At 45.3% G+C, this 26,950-nt stretch overlaps 1 protein-coding gene across 6 annotated transcripts in view; it reads right to left on the minus strand.

Annotated features, from left to right (window-relative positions):
- Positions 1-26,950, minus strand: part of PATJ (PATJ crumbs cell polarity complex component) — a 1,201,300-nt gene that overhangs the window by 1,111,601 nt on the left and 62,749 nt on the right. For all 6 annotated transcript variants that reach the window (XM_069232550.1, XM_069232545.1, XM_069232547.1 and 3 more), the window contains exons 4-5: positions 24,272-24,481; positions 13,064-13,203 (exon numbers count right to left, since the gene is read on the minus strand). In XM_069232550.1, coding sequence (XP_069088651.1) covers positions 13,064-13,203; positions 24,272-24,481 — 350 coding nt within the window. The remainder of the gene's footprint in view (positions 1-13,063; positions 13,204-24,271; positions 24,482-26,950) is intronic.

A 26,950-nucleotide genomic window follows, 5' to 3' on the forward strand; every position in this document is an offset into this window, starting at 1 on the left:
AATAATTTGACATCAGAACTGATTTTTTAAAACTTCTTTGTCTCCACTGGCTGCTTTTGTTTATTCTAAATCTAAGTAACCCTACCTTCCTCTATTACCATGGAGATGGAGCTCATAAATGTTGACAACCTCACTAAGGTTGAGCTGCAAAAGCTCTGCAAGGAAACAGGGCTGAATGTGGGCAAGAAAGCTTCCAAAGTGGACCTACAGATAGCCCTCTGAGCCTATGAGGTCAAAAGGCTGCAAGCAGCGACAGGGGAGGATGATCCTGAGGAGGACCTGGGACCAAATGAAGATGAGAAGCAGGACCTACAGGAGAACCCAGAGCTGAGCTGCAGGGAAAACTCTCCTGCCCCCAAGAGGAGGATCAGGATACCCGATATGGGGCAGGGAGCAGTTCGTCTTCCAAAGTCCTGTCACAAGTGGAGCTAGAGGACAGGAGGAAGGAAAGGGACAGTTGGAGAAGGAGAAAGTGAAGACTGAGAGGGCCCTGGCTGAGAAGGAACTACTGTTGGGGCATGAGAAAAACATGAGGGAGCAGGACATCATAGCCAAGCAAGTAGGGTCCAGCAGCACTGGTGGCAGTGAATTAACAGTGTCTACTGGTGACACAAGAGTCCTCAAACCCAGAGAACTGGTTCCCAGTTATGTGGTGGAGGATGATATAGCTAAATGGTTTTGAGCATATGAGGTAGCCCTAAGAGTTCTAGAGGAGTACTGGTGGGTGGTTTGGGGAGGGGAGGAGTAGCATGTGGAGATACATGCCCACAGTGAGAAGGGGCACACTCTTGGCACCAGAGGTAGACGACGACACCAATTATGCCCCCATGAAGGCCATTATTCTTTACAAATTTGGGCTGACCTCTAAAAAATAGAGGCAAAGGTTCAGGGACAGTCACAAATTTTCAAACCAGCCTTAGGTGAACTTCATTGATTATGCCAGCAAGGCACTCAAGGGCTGGGTGAGGGGACAGCAAGGTAGGTGATTTGAATGGGCTACACAACCTGATTTTGAGGGGTCACCTGCTCAATACCTGTTTTTGAGAGCTGCACCAAAACCTGGTAGATAGCAAGTTTGCTGATCTCAAGAAGCATGCTACGAAGACGGACCTCTGTGTCACTATCAGAGTTTCCAAAAAGGTACCTGGGAGTGACTCCAAGAGGCATAGCTCAAGTCCCACTCAGCAGAAGGAGAGAGGGTCAAGGGAGACCCAGACAAGTTTCAAGGTAAGGGTTCACATGTCCCTTATGAGAAGGAGGGATGTTCTTGTGGGCGGTGGCCCAGGGTGCCCTATTTCCAACCCCACTGCTTTGACTGTTCTCAACAGGTAGGGGAACTCTGTCTGTCCAAAGAAACCACCCACTGGTGGTGCTCCACAGTAGAGGCCCATGTGGCCTTAGGGTGAGGTAGTCCCCAGGGGCAGGAAATAGAACATACCCTATTCTCCCTTATTTCAGGAGTGAAGTCAGAGGGTAGACAGGAGATCTCTGAAAGGGGGAGGGAGGTGCGGCTCTTTCCCTGTCCCTGCTTTGACGGGACACCGGGGCTAACTGGACCATGGTAGTGGAAAGGCTGGTTTTCCCAGAGCAGTATACTTGTCAGTGGTGTAGGGTAATTCAGGCCCAGAGGCAGGTCTTTGTCTGCCCCATGGCCCTGGCATCCCGGGAGTGGGTGGGGAGGCGACTTAGAGAAGGGCTATAGTTAGTCCCCAGATGTCCATAAACTGCCTTCTGTGGAATGAGTTGCCACCGGTGATAGAAGAGCCAGGAGGGGCGGCAGCCCTGGGCACCCTGAAAGCTCAGGCAGCTGGACATACCACTCCAAAAAAGACGGTAGAGAAGCCCAGATGGAAGAGTAAGGCTAGGAAGGACTCACCCCTGGCCCCTGTTCAGCCTCAGGGTACAGATCATGGGCTGAGTGACCAGTCTCAGGTGACCATCCTTGAACTGGTGGAAGAGAGAGCGGTAAAAAGGTGCCTAACACCTGTGGCAAAAGTCCCCCCCAACACTGAGAAACGACACAGGTCAAAGACCCTTGGGTGGCCTGGGCCTGGTTATTGACACTGACAGCTATCAGTGGCCTGTTTGTTGTTGCCTTTATTGGCAGAGTTCTCCTTGGGTTGGGGACAGAAGTCTGATCCAAAGGGTGGAATAGGCATACATAACTTTGTTGGCCAAGGTGGTACTGTCTACCTACTGGTGTGCATCTGTGATCAAGCTAGGGTTAGGTGCTGCACAGATGGTGGAAACAGGTGAGGATAAGGTTTCCCTGTGGGTCAGTTCAATGGCTCAGAAGAGTGTAGAATTCAGAGAGGCGGAGAACTGACAAGTGCCCCTGCAGCAGAAGGCCATTGTCCACACTCTATCGCTTATGCAGGGAAGTCCATCAAGGTATCAATTAGTCTGGCCTGGCTTTAGGGTGTAGAGGGTCATGTTGGAAATGGCCCTCTGTACATGGTCACCCCACAACTCTTCCCTTCCTCCTCCTACTTTTTTTTTAGATTTTTGCTTTATGACCTTAGGACCCTGTGCACTTTACCACTGCGACCCAATATAAAAGTGCTTGTGATCGCTCCCTAAAAATATGATTTGATTGGCATTTACCTGATTAGCGTATGTAATCTACATCTAAGTCTCTTGTAGAGTGGTATACCATATACCCAAGGCCTGTAAATTAAATGCTACCAGTTGGTCTGCAGCACTTAGTGTGCCACCCACTTAAGTAGCACTTTAAAACATGACACAGGCCTGCCATTGCAGACAGAACAGTGTCCCACTGCCATGTCGACCTGCGGAGAAGTGACAAATGATCCTCCGGTATACGGCTGAATGATGGAGGCATGGCTGGTGAGGCAGTCTCGAAGGGACGGGAGTAGCCCCTCCAAGTGATCTGTAAAATCCACCTGTCGGTAGTGATGGATTCCCAGTGGGGCAGTTGATGGCGAATCCTGCTGCCAACTAGACCAGAGTGAGGGGACGGACTAGAAGGGTTTGGCAGCTGCAGCAGGGGCAGGAGTGGACTGGGCAGACCTCTGGTTCCCTGTCCGACGTGGGATTCCGCGTCCCCGGCAACACAGGAGCTGAACAGCATGGGTGGAACAGTGGCTGTAAAAAAGGATGCGACAGGAGCCCCTTCCGTGGCCATGAAAGGGGCGAAAGGTGGACTGTTGGGGACGAGGGGCAGTCGAAAGGCTGAGGGACCGAGCCATGGGCCATGAGTCCTTAAACCTCTCAAGCACAGAGTCCGCCTTGTCTCCAAAGAGACAGGAGCCATCAAAGGACATGTCCATAAAGGTCTGTTGGACATCCCCCTGAGAAACCAGATGTTCGTACCCAGGAGTGGTGCCTCAAGGCCACCATTGTCGCAACCAATCTACCAAGAGAGTCGGTCATGTCCAGTTCACATCGGATAGTGAACTTTGCTGCGTCTCTCCCATCGTTAACAGCTTGGGAGACGAGAGCATGGGCCTCCTCTAGTATCTGCGGCAAGATTTGAGCGACCATATCCTACAGAGGGTGAATATAACGGCCCAAAAGGCATTCGGTTTTGCAGTGCTAGACTGGAGGAAGAAAACATTTTTCCCAAATTGATCCATTCTTTTTGATTCCCTATCCGGAGGTGTGGAAGGGAATGCAACAGAGGATGAGGATGCCTGGATAACAAGGCTCTCAGGCGTGGGGTGTTGGGACAGAAATTTAGGGTCATTTGGGACAGGCCGATGGCGGCGTGCGAGTGTCCTGTTCATAGGAGCACCTGTGTTGGGTCTGGAACACAAACCCAAAAGGACATAAGTGAGGGCTTCATTCAATGAAAGAAGAGGCCCAGAGGTGGAAGCCCCTGGTTGAAGCATCTCCGTCAGGAGATTAGACCTGACCTGAACTGTAGGCAGCTCAAGGCTGAGGACCTCAGCCACCCTACTGACCACCATGGAATAAGTATCTCCCTCTGCCATAGCCACAGTAGGAGGAAATAGCATGCCAGCATCTGGAGAGGTATCCAGACCACTGGCATCACCCAACTCCTGTGCTGAGTCCATGTTAGGATCATCCTGATATTCATAAGGATCCAGGGACCACTCCAATCCTTCACCGTAGTCAAACCCATAAGAATATGGTCAGAATCCAACCATGGGGTGAATAGACCCCATCGAAGAAGGAGGCGTCGGCTGAAGCTGTTCCGACTCGGAGTCATTCAGATTGGGTCAATGTTGATAGGGGGCACCACTGACGTCGGGAATGTCGACAGTTGAACCATCGCTGGGGAAGGTCTACTGCTGTCCGACCGGCATCAGTATGGATCCGGAGAGGACTTCGGTGGCCGGAGCCACCAGGGCAGAACCCAAAGGCCCTCCAACCAAACCCCTTGGGCCCAAAGGTACTTTAGCGGGGTCGGACTGCCCAAAAATGAGGTGCATGGCATCATTGAATTCCTTTAATTGGGCAGGGGTCACTCTGGCTCCTGGAAACTCAGGGAAGAGCAGAGAAGACCTAAAACCTCACTCCGAGGATGTAGGCCTAGAGCCTTGACGCTCCTCCCGTGTCGCATCATCCAAGCGACTGGGTGAAGTTGAAGGAGGATGAGATTTCTTCGACTTCTTCTTCTTACCTTGACCCGAAGACTTAAAGGAGGACGAGTGGTGGTGGCTCTGCGAACAGTCTCAAGGTCTTCCTCAAGAGCGAGTCCGATGCAGAGTCGAGCGCCGGATCGCCATAAGCTTGAGGGACTGCTCCCTCAAGGCCTTCGGGTGCATGGCCTGGCACTCGGAGCCAGATACACCAAAGCTTCACCAAAAATCCGACAAAAAGGTCAAAGCAGTCAAACAAATTACTGAAGTAGCTCTCTCTGGGTCAACGCCTGGCACGGAAAGACAAGAACTGACGTCACTGCGCTGAGGCAGCATCTATGTACCACTCCCGACATCACGGCGAAAAGGACACCAACGGAGCCGACCAATGCCACCTAACGGCTTGCAAGGGTATTGCTCGAAGAAAAATCTCTGGATCCAGTCTGACACCTGGGGAAATTCTAAGGTAAGGCATTCTAAGGTAAGGAATCTGCAACAGAAGTCTCTATCAGATGGGCTGTGTGAGGAGGGGAAGCTCTGCAAGACTTCCACCTGTGACCAGGCAGGACTAGGGGCCAAGGATTGCTAATATCCCAGCTGGGTGAGTGGATATCAACGAAGGACACAAAGACCACCTGCCCTGGGGCCTGGAGGACCTGTGCCTGCCTGCTTGCCAAGACCAGTGTGCCTTGTGAGGAAGAGAATAGCACTGGAGAGAGCAAGGTCAAGTGGGGAGCCCTGTCGAGTGGACTCTCCTTTGTGAGGTATGAAGAAATGGCTGCTGTACCAATCAGGTTCTTGCCTCCAGTCAGAAACCCCCATATGCCAAGAGAGAAATGTCATGAACTGAGCAGTGTGCCTCGCTGCGCCGATCAGGTCGGAGCTCATGAGTAGTGAAGAAGTCGCCGACGCCGGATGCCAGGATGGGCTGCCGTGCAAAAGACTACTGTGTAGTAAGGGCCATAGCCTTGTGTGGTAGACACTGTGGCGAACAAGCAGGAGCCCATGCATCCTGTGAAATGGTGACTCTGTATGCCAGAGAGGATCACAGAGAGCTCTAAGAAAGGAAACCTGATCTTCCACCCACCGCAGGAGAAGTGAGGATGCCATGGGAGCACCAGCTTACCATAACCTAGGCGAGGATAAAGGCAAGACCATCACTGCTACCACCCACTGGAAGACGAACGGGGCAATTGAACAGCAAGAGGAACTGCAGTGAGCCTCCTGTCATTTCAGGAGCATGACTGCAAGTGAGAGAGACTGTGCCTGGTGAGTGCAGCTGCCCGGGCAGTCTACTCATCTGAACTTGGCTGCAGTCACTGCAAGCACCCATGGAAGGGGTGCACTCAGGAAGTCTAGATGCGCCAGTGTGGGTAAGACTGATTTCCGGCCTATCAGCCCTTGGAGGAGCTTGCTGCTATATTATTGCTGCTGCACGCATGTTGAATTTTGAGGCTGTGTCACTAACCTGTACACACCTCACTCCCATGCTCCTGAGTGAGCCTAGGACTGCTCGCACCACGCATACCTTAAGTGTCAGGCGCAGAAGAAATACTTGGCCAAGTTGCCAGAGCTCATGGTGGGTTGGGCCCAGGGTAATCAGGAGTAAAAGGTCTCACCCCCACAATAGGGCCTAGTAACATGTATGTGCCTGTGTTCCTCTGAAAGGGGTTCTGACAACAGCATAGTAGGATAGACCCCAGGACATCAGAGGCAAATTACCCCAACCCCCACGGGTAAGGTCCAGTAGCACTTGCTTGACTTGTGGCCCTCTAGCGGGATCCAACAGCTACCAAGAAATCAGAAATCTGCTCTAAATGTAGAGAAAATCCTAACCAACAGATTTCTACCTTTTCATCATGTGGCTTTGTGAATCATCCCCTATTTTCAGGAAACATTATCACATGATCGATTAAAAAGTGCAGGACCCTCACTGATTTGACTTTCCACGCTTTTTTTCCAATGCAAATTCTACCTATGTGTTCTCAGGCACTTCATTTAAAGATCACCAGAGGTAGAAGCCGCACCTCTGGCTTGCTTCTTGGTACCTTTTGTACCCCTAACTGCTCTAATCACAAAAGCAGTGCCAAGGACAGAAAGAAAACAAGGCTCTGATAAGCTCTGTATATTTTCTGTTGCCCCATCAAAACCCTGATATTCAGTTGATTGTTTTGCAAAACAAACTGCCTACAACCCGATGAGCACAATCATCTCCTTTCATCAAAGGAGCAGAGTCCATTGAGGTGGCTGTGGGTACAGTTGCCCACCTATATGTAGCATATAGTTTGGGGATGCATGTCAGGAGCAGAGTTGATTTCACTTTTTCTGGGCTTTGTAGCTTTCTTTTTACCATTATAAGCATGCATCTAACAAATCACAGCCAGCAACATGCTGATGAGATGAGATCAAACTAGAGAGAGTGCCACTTTGCAGCTGAGCACACCTATCCCCTCACTGTTGCCTGTATGTTTTGAGTCAGAATTGCACAGCTGCTGCCCATGCTGTGTCAGTTTGGTATGGAAAGCTTGCCATTTTGTTTGCCTCCTGTGTTGTACTTATTTAATGAGGTACCCTTGCTCTATTTCTACCCACTTATTAACGTATTTTTGCTACCAACTTCTGACCATGCTGTATCTGTTGTGTGAGGGAGGAACACACTGTTGCTTGCTTTCTATGTTCTGTGTATTTTGTCAGGTTGCCAAACCCTGGTAGTCCACAGCTTTTTTCCATGCTTTTCATATTTTGCGCTAGGGAGGTATGCATACTTCCTGCATCTACTTCATCGGTTTTATAAGTGCAGCACAACCAACCGTTTCCAATGTTGTAACTATTTTGAAAGCGAGGTTTTCACTGCTTCTTCCTGTTTTGCACAAAAGAGACCAAATTAGCTGCTTGCTTCTTGTGCTGTGCCTTACTGGTGATACCGCCATCCCTAAACTTGAGTTGATTTTTGGGTTCTCAGCAACATACCTCCTGTAATGTCATCAGGGTCAAAAGTCATGTGGCATAACTTCCTGGGGAGACAAGTGGGTCAGGCATAATATGATGTCACTTCCTGTGATGTAAGGGGTAACAGAAACAATATCATAATCGTCTGGTTGTAATATCATTTCTGCTATCAAAGGCAATTTGGTGAATTGAAGTTATCGACAAGTGTTCTCAAATGCTTTACAGGCCAGTGATACATAAAGAATTAGATAGTGTGTGCGAATATACTTCCCTACAAAACGTATTGAATTGTAGGAAGATACAAAATAATGAACTCCCTTTAACCCCTTCGGTGCGCATGATGGTAACTGTTCCGTCATATGCACCACTGGGCGTGTGCGGAGGACGGAACCAAGCTAGCGCTTCTCCCGTGGGCAGTACATCCCCAAAGGGGATGGCAGCAAAAGCGCTACCGCTGCTATTCCCTACATCCCCCCACCCCCTCTTTGATCTGATGATGCTGGCGTGCTGATCGAGCACCAACGTTATCAGCCGGGGATGCGCTGGAAACCATTTGCTTCCAGGACACATAAGTGGGTCATTCTCCCATTGGAAGTACTGTTTTTTTTTTTTGTTTTTTTTAAAGGATTTTACAGACACAGGGAGAAAGGACTTTCCACCTGCGCATAATAAACAGTGGATTCCTACTCCATGATCACAAGTGGTGCTGCGATCATGGAGTAGGAATATCCCCCCCACTGGCCCACCAGGGGTGTATTTTCTTTTGGTTGGGGGAGCACACCCTTAGGCAAGGGTCGCTCCCCCGGGGGCATAACGTGCCTGTATTTCAGAGGGCCTGCATTGTTGAAATTGTAACAAATTCTAAGCTGTTCCGAATAAGGGCCCCCAAATTATGTTTGGTCCCGGGTCCCCAAAATCCTTTAGATGTCCCTGCCCAGCCTGTGTTAGTGCTGTCCACAATGCATCTCAGGTTGTGTGAATACAGTGCACTATGCACATCCAGCTTGTCTCTGTGCTGTGCTCAGTGCACCTCCTCTAGCTTGTGTTTGTACTATTTACACTGCTTCTGTGGCTTGTGTTGCTGCTGTACACAGTGCGCCCAGGCTTGTGTGAATACTGTGCGCCATCCATCCTTAACTTATCTCAGTTCTGTGCATAGTATCCCTCCAGCTTGTGTCACTGCTACGCACAGTTCGCCTGGGGCATGTGTATGCACAATGCACAACTCGCCTGTCTCAGAGCTGTAGGCCCTGCAGCTCCAGTTCATGTGGATGATGTGCACAAGGCATCATTAACTTGTTTCCATGCTGTGGACAGTGCACTAATGGCTTACGTCTGTGGCACAAACAATGCAACTCTGGTTTGTGTGACTGTTGTACATAGTGCACCCCTGGATTGTCTGAGGGCTGGCCACAGTGTACCAGTGAATTGTGCCAGTATAGTGCAGAATGAACCACTACTTCAAGTGTGCACTGCACATGGTGAGTTTCTATTTGTATTGGTGCTGTGCCGTACCATAAATTGTGCATAACGCACCCTTGGTGTGTGACACTGCTGTTCATGGCTTGAGTTAGTGCACTCTTAATTGTGTGAAGTGCATCCAACATCAATACACATGGTGCGAGGATGAGGGAGAAGGAGGGACAAATATGGAGGAACCCACCGTACTTAGCTCCCTATTTCTATAACTCAAAGTACACAAGAAAGTATGGGGTTCTCTAAAGAGGGCGTCGCGGGTACCAGCGTAGCCCTAGATTGTGCGTGTTCCTATTTGGAAAGGTAATGTCAGTAAGTAACTGCAGAGTGCATGCGCGGGGAGAGACACCGGGGGGAGTTCCTTTTACGGACTAAGTGGTCTCACACACTATATACTGTCATGCTTCATCATTTGACCACCTAGACCCACCCAGGTAGGACAGTGCCACCTGGGCGGACTCAACCTCACTGTTAAAGGAACAGGAGGGAGTGCGTAAATAAACTTGTTTCTGGAAAGATCGGGATCCAGCTAATCTAGTGAAAAAATTAAAAACACCTAAACAGACACCTGTGAGGAGAGACAAATTTAATGGTGGTGTCTGATTGGTGTAGTTAAAACAGGGGTTGGGACACCTCTGTGAGGATAAGGACTCACAGGGTCACCTAACTAATAGCCAACATGTTTCTGCCCTCAGAAGGGAGCCAATAGAGGTCTCGGGCATTCGTCAGGGCCTAGGATCCCTACGTCTCACGTTGGAGGAAATTTACTCTATGTGAAGGTCAAAGAGTGTGAAGTAAAAGGTCTACCTTACCCAAGGAATTACCTTGAGGTGGCCCTTTCATAGAGGCTACTAGCCTCTGGTATCCAGGAGGGGGAGTGTCCCCTTATAGTCAAACATACATCAAAGGGGGCGCTCGCCGTGCACCTATACCGTCCTCTCCTTGGACCGCTTGGAACCTAATTCCTTGGGTAAGGTAGACCTTTTACTTCACACTCTTTGACCTTCACATAGAGTAAATTTCCTCCAACGTGAGACGTAGGGATCCTAGGCCCTGACGAATGCCCAGAGACCTCTATTGGCTCACTTCTGAGGGCAGAAACATGTTGGCTATTAGTTAGGTGACCCTGTGAGTCCTTATCCTCACAGAGGTGTCCCAACCCCTGTTTTAACTACACCAATCAGACACCACCATTAAATTTGTCACTCCTCACAGGTGTCTGCTTGGGTGTTTTTAATTTTTTCACTAGATTAGCTGGATCCCGATCTTTCCAGAAACAAGTTTATTTACGCACTCCCTCCTGTTCCTTTAACAGTGAGGTTCAGTCCGCCCAGGTGGCACTGTCCTACCTGGGTGGGTCTAGGTGGTCAAATGATGAAGCATAACACTATATAGTGTGTGAGACCACCTAGTCCGTAAAAGGAACTCCCCCGGTGTCTCTCCCTGCGCATGCACTCTGCAGTTACTTACTGACATTTCACTGACATTACCTTTCCAAATAGGAACACGCACAACCTAGGGCTACGCTGGTACCCGCGACGCCCTCTTTAGAGAACCCCGTACTTTCTTGTGTACTTTGAACTGCATCCAATACATCTTTTTCCTCTACTGTTTTAAATGTGCCTGTGCCTTGTCTGTTTTGAGCACCCACACAAATGAGGTCTATAATATTTATCGGGAGACCGAGGGATACATTGGGTGGTAGGAAATTTGTGGTTTATTTCTGTTTCTGGAAAAATATGGCACAGAAATGCAAGGAAAGTGTGTGATTATACTCACATTTTGAGATTTGCAGGTAATTTTGGGTAAGAAAACGTGTTGGGCTCTACGAGAGTCACACCACCCTGTACTCCCCTGGGTGTCTACTTTTCTGACATATCTAGAGTTAGTACATTTTCCCTACACAAGAAGTGAAGATGCTACCAAGTGTTTTACTTCTGTGATGTCCCAAACACTCTAATTGCAAAAAGAACGCTCTTAGGTTTTGTTAAAAAGACCCCTCGCCCACTACCCGAAACACCTAGCATGTCAGGGGTGTGCTTTGACACTTGATTACAAAGGAGCGGGTTTTTTTTCGGAGTTGAATTATCAACTGAGAAAAGAAGTGCAATAAATACATCTTATGGCTACCCACCATTATTTTTACACAAAAACTGGTTGTTTTGGCACGAGGGGGAGTGATGATTCAATATATAAAATGTTATTAACAAGAGATTTCACAAAAATGAAAATGCACTGTTAATAATTGAAAGGTCAAAAAACTGAACCAATGACTCGCAGCTCTTGAGCTGCAAAGCTGCGTCAAGCCACCAACCGCTTTACAGTCCATTCACACACACCTTTCATACGTGACACACACAAGACCATTCAAGATGCCAGCCGCGGACCTGGCACATTACAACAAAGACATCTACAGACAGCGCCATTCAAGGGCCCATCACTTTGCCTGACACAGCATTTACACCGGCTGACAATGTGGGGACTGGAGTTTGGCTAGCAGTGTATTTAGTAACCAGCAGCAAGCACTACTGACACACTGCCAGCCAAGCACCAGCTGACACACACCACTAGCCAAGCGCCAGTCCACACACACCACCAACCAAGCGCCAGTCTACACACACCACCAGCCAAGCGCTAGTCCACACACACCACCAGCCAAGCGCTAGTCCACACACACCACCAGCCAAGCACCAGTCCACGCACACTGCCAGCAAGAGCAATTCCATGCACACCACCAGCCAAGCGCAACCCAACGCACACCCCCTGTCAAGTGACAGTCCACGCACACCACCATTACATTTTTTTTTCTCCAAAAAACAAAGCACAAATTGTAATTGAATACAAAACTGCAAACACAAAAGCTTTACTAAATACATGACACTAATGCCAACCGTGAAACTGAATAAAAAATATAAAACAATAAAGAACAGGCAGTTCACTTCCACGCTCCTGGTAGCTCCCCAAAATTATTTTGGGTGTGGTACAATCTGAAACTGGCGCTTGGCTGGTGGTGTGTGAGGACTGGCGCTTGGCTGGCGGTGTGTGCCAGCTGGTGCTTGGCTGGCAGTGTATCAGTAGTGACTTGCTGCTAGTTACTAAATACCAAATTGCTGTATACCTGGTAGACAATGAAACCCATTCCAAGGTTCCGCTGATTTATTGGCTCTGGGTACCTCAGGTTCTTGGTGAACATACAAGAGTTATATAACCCCGCAACTAGGAGGGTCCAGCGGATGCCACTGTATATTGCTTTCGCAAAACTGCCATAGCTGGAAAACGTTACTGATGAAAATGTAGACAGAAATGGCTGTTTTTTTCAACTCAATTTCAATATTTTGTTATTTCAACTCTTACTTTCTATAGGAAAACCTTGAAGGATCTACACAAGTAACCCCTTGCTGAAATCAGAATTCTGTCTACTTTTCCGAAATGCATGGCTTTCCGGTATACACCATTGGTTTCACACCCATTTCTGTCACTAACTCGAAGGAGTTTTAAAGCACAAAAAATACAAAAAATGGGGATGTCCCAATAAAATGCCAAAACTGTGTTTAAAAATGTAGTTTTCTGATTCTAATCTGCCTGTTCCGGAAGATGGTGATTTCAGCACTAAAAACCGTTCACTGATGCCATCTTTAGAGAAAAAAACATATGCTTTATTCTGCAGCACTTCTCCCCCCCCCCCCCCACCCCCCCCACCCCCCCAAAAAAAAAAAAATTAGCTGTATTTTAGCTAATTTCTTAGTCGCCTCCAGGAGAATCCACAAACCCATGGCACTTTTAGAATCCCCAGGATGTCGGAAAAAAAGGACGCAAATTTGGTGATTATACCTTATGTGGACAAAAAGTTATGGGGGCCTAAGCATGAACAACCCCAAATAATGAAGAAAAGGCTTAGCAGGGAGAGGGGGCAGCAAAGGGTTAAAACTGTGTAAGTAATGTACATTCCTTGATTTCTACATTTTCTACTGTTTGAGTGTAGCACTCACAGTCAACAATTAATGACCACTAATTCTGCCTTTTTTTCCCAACAATTACTACTTTTTGTCAAGGATTATTACATGGCTTCTCACCGGTCTGCAATGCTTCCTGGTTGCACTTCTTTGATAAATATGCCACCTTCTCCGACATTTGGATTCCTTAGAGCAACCACGCTAAATCCGAGTCCACCAACAGAAGGCTTTTTTATATCGATATGTTCAATCTGCCTGCCCTAATGAAAAAAGCATTATATTGATTTGGTTACTTTGTTAGTGTTCTGCCAGCATACTCCGTATTATTAAAATACATCAACAGAAGCAAGGATTTATTTCCTGTTTGATGGACCAAACTCAGCACTTTGAAACTAAAATTAATTCTGTTGAGAAACTCACTTCATTACTTTCAGCGTGGCACATTCCAGGACATACAGCCAGCTCCGAATACTGAAACCTCAGGGAATTCAAGAGCGATTTTCACACTTCATTCTCTAACTAAATAGGTTACGAGTTTCATGTCTGGATGAAAACACTGAATGCTTTTGTTTAGGAAAATATAGCTGCGTTTTCTTAAATCCAACCATAGATATTAAAGTCCCTCAAACTAGAGCTCCAACGAATCAAATGCAAAATAGGGCCAAGCAACGTTCTTGTTATGTCCACGTGAAATTCCTGAATGTATCCCATTATATGTTGTCACGTAAATTCACTAGGGTAAAAATCATATCTCAGGAGCAAAGGAACAAAGTAAATGAACAGAACACATGAAATACGTCCCGTTTGATGTATACATCCCTGTGTGATGTATTGCGTGATACGATATATTGCAAACTGCCAGATTTGCACTTCGCATAATTTTTTCTGAAATTTAACGTAACTACGCAAAAAGAAATTATACTAATTTCACACAGCCTGAATGCAACGTGAGAAAATGAACTAAGAATATTGTTTTCAATGCATGGCCTAAATCATTCAAACCAATATGTTTTCCATATTACTTTAGCACTAAAGCCTTTATTACATATTATGTAGCGAAAATGTATGTGCTAATACCGCATTCAGAATTAACAATACAGCAGTGCTTATTTATTGCCCACTGAAGTACTGCCACACCATAGCAGGCTTTGAACTATGAAATGGGGGAAAACAATGGGAATTGATATTCGTTAACAAACGTCCACATATGTGTCCCACATTGTACATATTTTTTCCCAAGATTTATTTTGCCGGTTTCATACTGAATAAAATATGTTTGGAGAAAATATTAGAAGCCTGGACTTCTCCACATAACTCTCAATACCGATTCCAGCAGGAACCCAAGTTTTACTTGAACTGGAATTACATCTGAAAACATAATGGCAGTTCATATTGAAGGAAACACAAGCAAACCCCAAATTAATCTATTCTCAACCCTCTGGGAGGTTGACACAAAAGCAGTCAGGCTTTATGTAGAAGCAATTTGTAAAGTATGCAGCACACAAACAACAATACAGTGAAAACATGAAAAATCCCAGACTAATTAAGAAAGAAATAGTAAAATTTACTAAATAATTTGAATCCAAATCCACAAAATAATCAATTAGTAGAAACGGAAACTTATGCAATTTGGATGGTTTAGGGAAAAATAATACCTAAAAGCACAAAGTGTCAAATAGGGTTACCTGGTGACACAGGAGCATGATAAATTCACAAATTTAGGATGACTGCAATAGAGTGTGGGCTAGGCACAAGGACCAAGTTAGGTCAGATGAACAAAGTAGGTCAAATCTTGGTGGCGGAGTGTTGCGAGGTCCCACATCAAGGATATGTCACACAGTGGTGGTTCCGAGACGCTGCGGGCTGCAATGCAAGGTCCTACATCGAGGATTCGTCGCACAGCAGTGGTTCCAAGATGTTGAAAGGTCCTTCTTTTGGGATGGGTCCCACAGCGGTGATTTCAATACAACGATGAGAGGCAATGAGTTGTGCTGTGTCAGTTCTGCTAGGATCACAGCTACCCTGGTAGAGCATTTTCAGGTTCACTTACTAGGGCCCAGGACTGGGGTGCCTACTTGGGGGGCAGGAATCACAGCAAGCAGTGTCCAGGTGCAGGGCTCAAGGTGGTTGGAACCTTTTCTATCCATAAGGCTCTGATCAGGAGGCCAATTAACCCTTTGAGTCACTCTGGTGGTCCTGGGTTCAGGATGCAGGTCGAGTCCTTCCCACTCAGAAAGCAGGGTGGCAGAGTAGTGGGCAGCAGTCCTTGTAGCAGGGCAGCACAGCAATCCTCCTTCTGAGTCTTCCAAAGGTCCACGAGTCGTGAAGAGCTGTGTCTAAGCGTTCACTACTTATACCTGGTGCCCACTTTGCAGGCAAAGAAGTTTCCACAGCTCTCCCCCTAAAGAGGGTCTGATATTTACTGCCTCCCTGCCATACTCTTGTCTGGGGCCCCAAGACTAGAGTGAAACCATTTGGGAGTGTGCTGGGGCAGAGACTTTGTGATGTGCAAGTGTAGTAGGTGACTTCTCTGTCAACCCTATCAAGTCAGAGATGGCTCATTCTGCTAACACATACTCCCCCTTTGTCTCAGTGTCTGGGAATAATAAACAAAGACCAACTGCCAGCTACACCTAGTCATGTGACCCAGGATACAGGCTGCAGGCACCAAATGGATGGGACAAGAAAAGGCCAATTTTCTAAAAGTGGCATTTTCTGAATTGTGACTTAAAATCCAACTTTGCCATTTAAAAGGGGTTTAAATTAAAATTCTTTAGAGACCAACCTCAACTTTCCTACCTACTCCCAATTGAAAGTTAGCACTTCTTAAGGACATTACGGTAACCCAATGATATCCTATAGGAGAGAAAGGCCTTGCAGTTGTAAAAAGCAAATGTAAGAATTCTTCTCTACCAGGACATGTGAAAGTCAAAAGTACATGTCCAACTTTTTAAACACACTGCATCCTGCTCTATGGGCTCTTTAAAGCTTACCCTTCGGTGGCTTTTATATTGTAAAACCGGAAGGTTTAGGCAAAAGGTTTAAAGCTGCACACAGAGGCTGCAATTACAGGCCTGAGGCATGTTTTAAAGGGATATTTCAGCGGCTGTCCCAATAAGTGTTGCAGGTCTGCTAGTGGCATTTCATTTACAGTCCCTGGGAACATACCCTACCCCTTTACTAGGTTCTTACGAGTGAATCAAACACGCTAACTGGGTGGAAGCCAATGTTACCATGTTTTAGGGAGAGACTATATGCAATTTAGCACTGGTTAGCAGTGGTAAAGTGTGCAGAATTCAAAGGCCAGCAAAAACAAAGTCAGCAGAACAGGGAAACTGCAGGCAAAAGTTGGGGAAACCCATGTCAACGATGTCAGGTCCAATGATTTGCCAGTATATATCTATCTTCCATTTCTTCAAGCACGCACCCAAAGATAAAGATTTCAGGATGGACTATTCCTACAGAAGCATGACCAGGATTGCTTTGCACATGGCCCATTTTGGTCTGGAGAAGCAGGGCAAAAAAGTGCACTGGGATGCAGCCCACGGTAAATACCAGTGACTGATATTAATTCAAGCATTTTATCCACCACCTTTTTGTTTTCCTTATCACAGTTTACCATGGTGTCCTGCTATAAATATGCTAAAATAAACTAACCAAACCAATTGGTAAAATACATAAACAGGGTAAAAATATTTAAATACGGTATTACTGCTGCATCAATTATAATTTTTAGGCAGTACTCCACGATGGTGGTCGCTCATCAACTTTCACCTAACTCAACTAAGCCCTGTTCTGAGACCCCCATTGTATATTACAAAGGATTATATCTCCTCATCTTGTAACCAGTGCTGGACCCCAGAAAGCTAAACATTTCTGAAAAGTAGACAAAATTCTGAATTCAGCAAGGGGTCATTTGTGTACATCCTACGAGTGTTTCCTACAGAAAATAACAGCTGAAATTAAAAAAATATTGAAATTGAGGTAAAAAAACAGAAATGTTTCTCCACGTTTTACTCTGTAACTTTTTCCTTCGATGTCAGATTTTTAAAAGCAATATACCGTTACGTCAGTTGGACTCTTCTGGTTGCGGGGATATATAGGGCTTGTAGGTTCATCAAGAACTCTAGGTACCCAGAGCCAATAAATGAGCTGCACCTTGCAATGGGGTTTTATTCTATACCAGGTATACAGCAATTCAGTTGTTGAAATATAAAGAGTGAAAAATAGGTATCAAGAAAACCTTTGTATTTCCAAAATGGCCACAAGATAAGGTGTTGAGGAGCAGTGGTTATTTGCACATCTCTGAATTCCAGGGTGCCCATACTAGCATGTGAATTACAGGGCATTTCTCAAATAGACGTCTTTTTTACACACTGCCTTACATTTGGAAGGATAAAATGTGGAGAAAGACAAGGGGCAATAACACTGGTTTTGTTATTCTGTGTTCCCCCAAGTCTCCCGATACAAATGGTACCTCACTTGTGTGGGTAGGCCTAGTGCCCACGAAAGGAAATGGCCCAAAACACAACGTAGACACATCACATTTTTTTACAGAAAACAGAGGTGTTTACCCGTAGATTTTGGCCTCTAGCTCAGCCGACACCTAGGGAAACCTACCAAACCTGTGCATTTTTTAAAACTAGACACCTAGGGGAATCCAAGATGGGGTGACTCGTGGGGCTCTGACCAGGTTCTGTTACCCAGAATCCTGTGCAAACCTCAAATTTGGCTAAAGAAACACGTTTTCCTCACATTTCGGTGAAAGAAAGTTCTGGAATCTGAGAGGAGCCACAAATTTCCTTCCACCCAGCGTTCCCCAAGTCTCCCAATAACAATTATACCTCACTTGTGTGGGTAGGCCTAGTGCCCACGAAAGGAAATGGCCCAAAACACAACGTAGACATATCACATTTTTTCACAGAAAACAGAGGTGTTTTTTACAAACTGCCTACCTGTGGATTTTGGCCTCTAGCTCGGGGGGGGGGGGCAGAAATGGCCTAAAATAAATATGCCCCCTCTAGCCCCCCCGGGAGCGACCCTTGCCTACGGAGTCGCTCCCCCTGCGTGACATTGGCGCAACAAAAAAAAAAAGATCCCTGGTGCCTAGTGGTTTAGACCGATGGGCAGAAATGGTCTAAATACAATTTTTCCCCCAGGGGAGCGACCCTTGCCTAATGGGTCGCTCCCCATCTCTAAAAAAACAAAAAAACAAAAAAAAATTGCCCTGGCGCCTAGAGGTTTCTTCGGCCTAATAACAATAGGTCGATCTGCCCCCAGAGGGGGCAGAAATGGCCTAAAATAAATTTGCCCCCGCCACCCTACCCCCCCCCGAGGAGTGACCCTTGCCTATGGGGTCGCGCCCCTTGCGTGACGTTGGCGAAAAAAAAAAAAAAAGATACCCGGTGCCAGGGGCCGATTGACCTAAAATCGGCCGATCAGCCCCCAAAGGGGGCAGAAATGGCCTAAATACAATTTGCCCCTCCAGGGGAGCGACCCTTGCCTAAGGGGCAGCTCCCCAGCTTTAAAACAACAACAATAACAAAAATCCCCGGTGCCTAGTGGTTTCTGCCCCCCTTGGGGGCAGATCGGCCTAATTAAAATAGGCTGATCTGCCCCGCGGGGGCAGAAACGGCCTAAAATAAATTTTCCCCCCAGGGGAACGACCCTTGCCTAAGGTCGTAACTGTGCCTCAGGACGTAACCATTACGTCCTGGGCACAGAAGGGGTTAAACGGAGACATTACTGACACCCTAGTGTAACCAATTTCGACCCATCTTCCTGGACATTAATGAGAGTCCCTTTCACTTCTTTTGTAGCTTTCTATTTGAGAAAACAAGCCCCTTGGCTGCAGTGCTTTTAGACTGTGCTTTAGGTATGGACCTTGCCCCTAGGGGCAAATGCAGCTTCAAGCCAACTCCAATTATTATTCATACTGTGGTTCACAGCTGCAGTAATGGAAATAGATGTAGGCCTTTAGCTCACCCAGATACACTTACATTTTCTGTGTGTGATTTTTTGATTGTAGCACTGTGTATAAAATTATTTTCTTTGATTCACTGTTGATTGTGAGCCTATATATAAAGACAACTCTATAAACAAAAGTGGGGACTGGGAGATTACTGGTCCAGTGCACAGTCTCCCGACCTGAACCTATAATATCAAAATAAGTGCACTGTTCCACGACAGAGAGAAAACAAGAAAGAGATCAGAGGTGGCGAAACTATACTGAGTATACAGGCGCGCAGCAGAGGGCAGGTTCCCGGACACACCAAGGACGTGATAAATTCGTTTTCCTTGGTTGATGCTAGCGCAGACCTAGGGAGCCCAATCTCTAATATGGGATGGGCGACTATACTGACCGATTGACTTAGGCATATTCTGTCTTCCACTCTGTAAGTGACTGTACGTGCACTTGATAATATTACTGATATATAGGAGAAGTAGTTTTATAATCATAGACTTTTTTTGTGGGTCCTGAAGAAGCGTCACTGGATCACTTTGTGACCAAACATAGACGCGAAACATGTTGACCATGCAGGATTAGGTGAACTACCTTCCCTGATTTTAGAGTGTAACGGTACATTATTCCCAGTAACACTCTGATACTTTTGTTTTTAATATTGGCCTGAACCCAATTTCTATCGCATTAAAATAGTGGCTTAGGTTCAGAGCTAATTTTAGAGTCTTGTCTTTTGTTCTACACTCTCCATCTTTGATTCAATTCTTTCCCCAGACCTCCGTTGTTAGCAATTTTATTATGGTTGAGTGCCACCCAGAATGCTGGGCGGCCCGCCAGGCATTGCAGCACCAGTCTGGCGAGGAGCAAGCCCGATGATGATACCTGTCACCCAAAAGGGTGCTTGAGGGCTCTCCTGAGTATACTCAGTATAGTTTCGCCACCTCTGATCTCTTTCTTGTTTTCTCTCTGTCGTGGAACAGTGCACTTATTTTGATATTATATATAAAGACATACACCCGATAGGCTAGCTCTTCGGGTGGAATGTTTTCACTTGCATGCACACCACCGATGGTTATGATATTGGGACTCTTAACTGTGTCTTTGGTGTTTTCTTTCTTTTTCTCTTTTCTTCATTTTGTTGGTCTATGTCTTTACATGTTGTTTCTGGTTGTTAAGCCAATAGATACAAGTTCTTCTGTATTTTTTTCTTTATTATAGGAATTTGGTCGAAAATAATTATATTCCCCCCCCCCCCTCCCAGGATGATTATAGTAATTTAAGGTATTGTGCCCTGATGAAGGTGAGTGTCCCGTTGTGGTCACTTCTCACTGAAGCGCACGTCGGCACTACATACCTGGACTAAGACGGATTTGTCTTCCATATTTCCCCTGTATTCTGGAATGTGTGATCCATTGAGGAAAAGACTTATCAATTTATAAGAAAATACTTTTCTATAGCTTAACATCGCTTTAATATTAGAGGACTTGGTTTGTGAAAAATGTTAAAATAACATATTTTTCCTGGATATGTACATTGGTACCGCTATAGAACTACCACATCATTGTACTTCTTCTTGTGATTCATCATGGGAAAAGAGGATATTTATTTTCCAATTTATATTTTTATTGTTATTTGATTACTGCCGTGTCTAGGTTGGTTTTTTAACATGTATGACTGAGTATGTATGGTTGTGTATATTTTTTGTATCTGCAATTGTCTCTCTCAGGGGGTAATGCATGGCTGTATGACTTTGGTTATATATATTAAGTACGTGAATTAATAAACTGTATGACTTTTTCACTGAATTTCATTTAGGACTTTTTTGTCCTTTAACAGTTATTACTTTTGGCTTACTGTTGTATTGTTTGTTTAGAGGGATTCTGTTATTTCAGAACCCTTATCTGAAGGTGGGTTTATTTTCTTATCAGATTTATTGTTCCCTGTTCCACTTCAGATTAGTGCTTTTGGGGAGCCCTGATATAAATTTTTGAACTTATTACAATTTAGTACAGGAAGTGAAATTTGCATGGATGTTTAGGAGATAGGCATATTGAGCAATGGAGAGGATAGCAGTATGAAGCCTATTGTAGGAAGGTACCATGAAGTGTTGAAAGCCATTTTCGAAACAATAAGATGAAAAAAATAAAGAAAGAGGGGCAGGGCAGTAAATACTGTTACCCCCTAGTCTTAGTACGGTGGTCCCCCTGGGACCCTGCCAGGGCAAAAAAGCATTTTATACTAATATTTGTCACAAAATCATGGCAGATTCATGAATCTGCAGCGAAAAGTTAAATAAAAACACACAAGCACGGTCTCCCTTCCATTTTATTTCCGTTTAGCCCCCGGGTGGGCAAGGTCCTGGGGCATGAGGGTATTTTAAAAAAATGGAGGGGGCACAAAGCACACAGCCCCCCCCCCTCTCGGGACTCTTGAGCCCCAGGGTCCACCACCTCCCCATGGCTTCAAAACAAAAGTTGGAGAAAGGGCCGCGTGGACCCCTCTCCATTGGGCTCCTTTGAGCCCCGGGGACCACCACCTACCCGTGGCCTTATTTTAATAATGGAGGGGGGCCATGCAGACTCCACGTCTTAGGGATAACCAAGATCCAGGGAATACCAACCCCCCAAGGCTAAATAAAACACATTTGCTGGGGGGTCACGTGGACCATCTGGACCCCAGGGACCACCACCTCCCCAGGGCCAAACACATACTTAAAACTGGGAGGTGGGCCACAAGGACCACCTGCTGGGCCATAATCAGCCCCGGGAACCACCACCTCCATAGGGCAAGCCCATGCAAAAGAAAGGAGGGGCAGGAAGCTGCATTTCTAACAACTCCCTGCATGCAGGAGCAATGCTGGTTCCCGCAGGAGGCCAGCTGGGACCGTGGGGCCCTCCAGGCTCCCCCCGTGGTCCCATCAAAGCACACTGGGTGTTCTGGGTAGGGTCAGGGCACCCAGACACTAGTGGGCCAGCCCTTGGGGATGGGGTCCCCGGGGCCATAATCAGCCCAGGGAGGAAGGCTGTGCAGTCCCTCCCCCCCTCTTTTAATAATGGTTCTGCCCCATGCACGTTCATCTTTTTTCAAAATTACCCTCAAGCCCCCAGGGCCTGGCCCACCTGGGGTTATATTAAAAAGAAGGTCAGAAGAACACGCTTGTTTTAAAAAAAAAAAGAAATTGTTGTTGCCGCAGATTCATGAATCCGCTGCGATTTAGTGGCAAAAACTCCTAATTTTTTTTTTTTTGCCCTGGCAGGGTCCCAGGGGGACCCCAGCACCAAGGCTAGGGGGACAGAGTATGCAGCGCAGCTTTAAAAGTGATTACAACAGTATCTGCCATATCGAGTTCAATGTGAAATAACAAAAAACACTGTGTGAATGTGACTAATTATAACTACATGCATTGACAAAACATAAATAATACTACTGTATTGCAATACAAATGATTTGAAATTATTCTGAAATATGTTATTCTTCATTTATTAGCATTAGTGAAAAGGCCTACGTTTTAGTATTTTTACAGAAGCCCAATATTTAAATGTTATACTGATTTTACTAAAATGCTTTGCAAACATTGTTCATCCTTGCAGTGGAAAGCTACTGTTTTCCCTGTCCTCCCTTGTACTGGACTTTCTAGTGATAAATGCTGCAATCTTTGATATTGAACCTTAGTTTGCTGTTGTAATTATTACACAGAAACAACCATCCGGAGAGGAGCGTGAACATGACTATCGTGGAAGGAACAAAGAAAAGATACATCTAAAGCACTGATGATGTTTTATTGGCTGCACACTAACCCACCTCATGGTCTTGTCCAACAGAAGCTTAGCTAATAACTTTTGGGACTTTAATTTAGCAAAGTTTTAGGTGTATTTTATTCATGGCTCTGCAGTTCAGATCCATTGAGAGTTACTTATGATTCTAACAGTTCAGATACCTTAAGCCCAGTATTACTGAAGTGTGCACCCACCCCCCTTCATGTTCCTGATGCTGACTGAAGATCTGCTGTTCCTGTGCACTGCTGATGAAGACTCTGCAAGCTGCTCTCTCATTTAGGAGAGGTATAACCAATGTGCATTAATTTTTCTTTTGCAGTTTTTCCCTTCAGAAAATCTACTCGCATGTTTTTGGTTAGCGTCATAGTTAGATATTTTCCAAATTAATGTTTGTCTTATTTTATATTTTTAGCATTAATCCCACACATGCTCTTCAAATTAGATTTAGGTAGTTAGGATGCCTGATTCAACAATTAATTTAAATGTTTATTAATTAATCGTGATTGAATCAATTGTACAACTAAATGAAGTCTATTGCTATTTTCCAAATAATTCTGTTGGTATTCTGTATAATTCTTTTGGAGTGTTTAATAGTAATTGCACTTACTAGACAGATTCTTTCGACGCTTTGGACAGCCTTTGTTGTTTCTGTATTGCTATCATTTGGTTTTGCACATCATTTACGTGACCTTAGCATTGTCAATTTAAGAGCAGTAAATGTTTAAACTTTACTAAATTGGTGTGGTGATTCATGACCACACAGGCCATGATGTGTTTAAATTACAGGCTCATTATTGCGTATTTTGATTGTTTGATGGCTATTGATTCTCATTGTTTAACTGGATGATCTCATACTCCTGTCCAACTCAAAAGATTTGAGTTGACCTCTGAGGGTAGTAGATGTCACTGTCCTCTTACGTGTCACCTTATCATGATAATATTAAATAATGTAAGGTCACACACCCACAATGTGCGACAGGAGATGACAAAAATATCAACAATGGAGCTCTGAAGAGTAGACTATAGATAAACAAAATACCTGTTAGTGGTACTGGGTTAGTTTAGCACACTTGCTTTACTGAGAGTACATAAGACATGATGAATATGATGTAAGACAGAGAGGAGGGGCTATTTGGAGAAAAACAAGGGACTGGTAGGCAGTCTTGAATCTTGGTAGAAATGTTGTAAAAGACTCCATGACGAAGTGAGAGGAAAGGGTGAGAATGAAAAGCTCAGACTTGGAAAGTTCAACTACGCCACCACAAGAAGTGGAAAAGGAGAAGTAGAAACCCAAACAGGGAAGAGTGAGGAGATGGATTCCGACCGTAAGTAATCCAGTCTTTTAAAGACAGGACAGTTAAATGATGCACACAACCATGCTAGATGCGCAAAAGTAAACTATGTCTATTTATTCATGCCCACTAACCTGAGTCAATTTCCTTGATTAAGCATTGTGAAGAGACCGTCAAATACAGTGCAGGATTTTATGGCTGGTGTGATGTACATGATCCTCTCAATGATATTCCAATCTTTTTTCTAACACATTTGCATCATTTAGATTAAAAAAACATTTTATTTGCAAAGCCTTACCTTTGCCATGTGTTGGAGGATTCTGGCAAGTTCACTTTCCTCAGGTTGTACATTTAGGAGAGGTACTCTAGACTGGGTTGATTTATCAAAGGTTCCATAGCTGTTTCCATTTGCAAGATTACTGGTTGTAGATTGGTCAGTACCAAAAACTAGTAATCCCTTCTTGGAAAAATCAAATTCTGCTGAACGGTCTGGTGGCATACGGTTTAGCTGAGGATAAAAAGGTAATTTGTTACTGTTTTTATTTTGTAAAATCCATGCACTCTGTAGTACTAAAGATGATTAAAGCACCATAATAACAACAGACTGAGGATCCCTACAAGGTTGCTAAAATGTGCTCATTTAAATCATTTTCAATTTTTAAAATAGGGACTATATTTCCAAAGTTCCAAGGAAAAATGGCTGTTTTGTTTTAATGGAATCCCTTGTGCACAATATCAAGACAAATGTTGACTAAATATTCCAAGACGAGAATGCTGTGATCTCACAATCTCCCCCGTACCCACCATTCAGCTATCTGTTGTAATATCGTCAGTGGGGAAGTCTCTGGAGATTTACATTTCGTTTTAGTAGTTTCCAGGTACTGATTTGTGCTTTTACAAGGCTCATCAACACCTGTAAATCATTACAACATTAAGAAGCACACACAGGCATCAAACGATTAGTCTGGAGAAAATCTTAATAAATTTGGCACTGCATGCATGTCCTGGGCAGCATGACACCAGTGTGTGGCTCCAGCTGGAGTCCTCAAGGGATCATTCCTGGAGATGTCGCCAACACACCCTCTCAACGAGAGCAACTGTCTTATTCTCAAAGGCTAGGCTAGGGCCCTTATGAACAATCACAATGTAGGGCCAAGTGGCCAACCAACTTGTAGTTGTAATCTGCCCCATAAAATATGCTACATTTTCTCACATGCCACCATATATGACATGAATATGCTCCACACATGCATACTTGCTAAGAAAAACATAGCTATAGCAAGGCAGGTGTATTCTATTGGGGGAGTCATCACTTTCTGGCTAGGGAACTTGAGGGTGAGAGGTGGGTGCAAAAACATTTGGGCTGGGAGGTGGGTACAAAAGCAACAGAGAGAAAGGGAGAGGGTGACAGAGTATGGCATATATGGAAAACAAACCCAACTGTCAAAATGTTTCAAACCAGCCATGCACTGCGAGAGGCCACTATAGAGCTGGCCTGTCCTGGGTATGTCAATGATCATCAAAACACTATGAAGGGGTGAGAGGAATTCTCTGTCCGACCTCCCTAAACCAATAAGTCATCACACAGAAAGGACAAGGAATGTAGTCAAATTCCAGACCCGACTAATAACCATAATTGTTGGTCTTATCTTTCGTGCTTATATGTTTCCCCTACCCTTACTGCTCCACTCCAAAGGGGATTTATATTTTTGGAGTGTGTTAGCAGGGCCCTATGATGAAGTATGCCACAATTTGTGGGTGAGGGACGTTTTTTCAAAATATTGTTGATTTTTGTATTAGTCGGGTCTGGAATATGTCAATGATCGTCCTGTTAGTATTTAGGCTAGGAAATGAAAGGAACTACAAAGTTTAAAATAGATGGGTATTGTGGTATCCTTTATTAAAAATCTTCTTCTCTTTCTTATGTGGTTCGTGTTTTCAATTAAATTTAACTCTCTTTCTTCTGTTCTCCTTTGGTCTTTCTCTCTAGTCGAATTCTTCTTTGGACTCTTTCTTAATGATCTTGCTTTCTCTTTCTTCTTAGGTGACTCTCCAGACTCTGTACCAGCATTCCCCTGAAGAGAATGTGCGGAGTGGGAAGAAGGAACAGAGGGACAAAAGGTAAGTGTTTTGGTTTTGAGTACCTTCTTTTATAATCCTGGTAGGAGGGGAGGAGAGGGGAGAAAAATAATGAGAGTAGGGAAAAACAGAAAAAGAAAAGTAGTAGACACCCGGGATCAGTGAAGGAGAGAGCCTATTTGGGTATACGTATTGTTCTGATTAGCGCTCAATAGTGTCAGAAGGTGCTAGCAACGGTGTGCCACCCAGCAGTAAAAAAAAAAGAAAAATAGTAGTGCGTTTTGAGTTTTGGTAAAAAAAATATTTTTCAGTCTTGACATTCGTCTCACAATTAGTCTGCCTTGGTTTAGTTTTTACGTACTCTGACCAGTACTCCTTCCTATCCCCTTCCCTTCCTCTTCACTCCTCCCTCCCCTCCTTCACCCTCCCTCTTCCAAATTAGTTAGAGGGATTCAGTAGGCAGGCAGGTACCTGCATTAGCCACGTCCTTCCAGGGACGTGGCTGGCTGTTTCGTTTCCCTCTGGGCTTTGTTCCTCGGCATCCTTCCCATCCGTCTCAAGCTCCTCCTTGACTTCTTCTCCCGTCTCGTGTCTCTCCGCGTCCGTCCCTTGCTCGTCGGCGTCCTCCTTCCTGCTTGCCTCCCCGTGCACCGCTTGCGAACCCTTCATATCCGGGTCCGCATACGTGCTTCCGCAGTCGCCTCTCTCTAGAGTCCCCCCAGGGCACTCCGTTGTTGACCCCGCTCGTGGCCTGCTGTCCGGCAACCACGCAACTCTTGTTACATGGCCTTTGCGACCTTTCATGGTCGAGTCATTGCAGAGTCAGCAGCTATGAAATCAGCTCACAAACAGAATGCAGCCAACTGAGAAAATATCCACGGCCGAATGACCACCAAGA

Source organism: Pleurodeles waltl, chromosome 4_2 (genome assembly GCF_031143425.1).
Source record: "Pleurodeles waltl isolate 20211129_DDA chromosome 4_2, aPleWal1.hap1.20221129, whole genome shotgun sequence".
NCBI lineage: Eukaryota > Metazoa > Chordata > Amphibia > Caudata > Salamandridae > Pleurodeles > Pleurodeles waltl.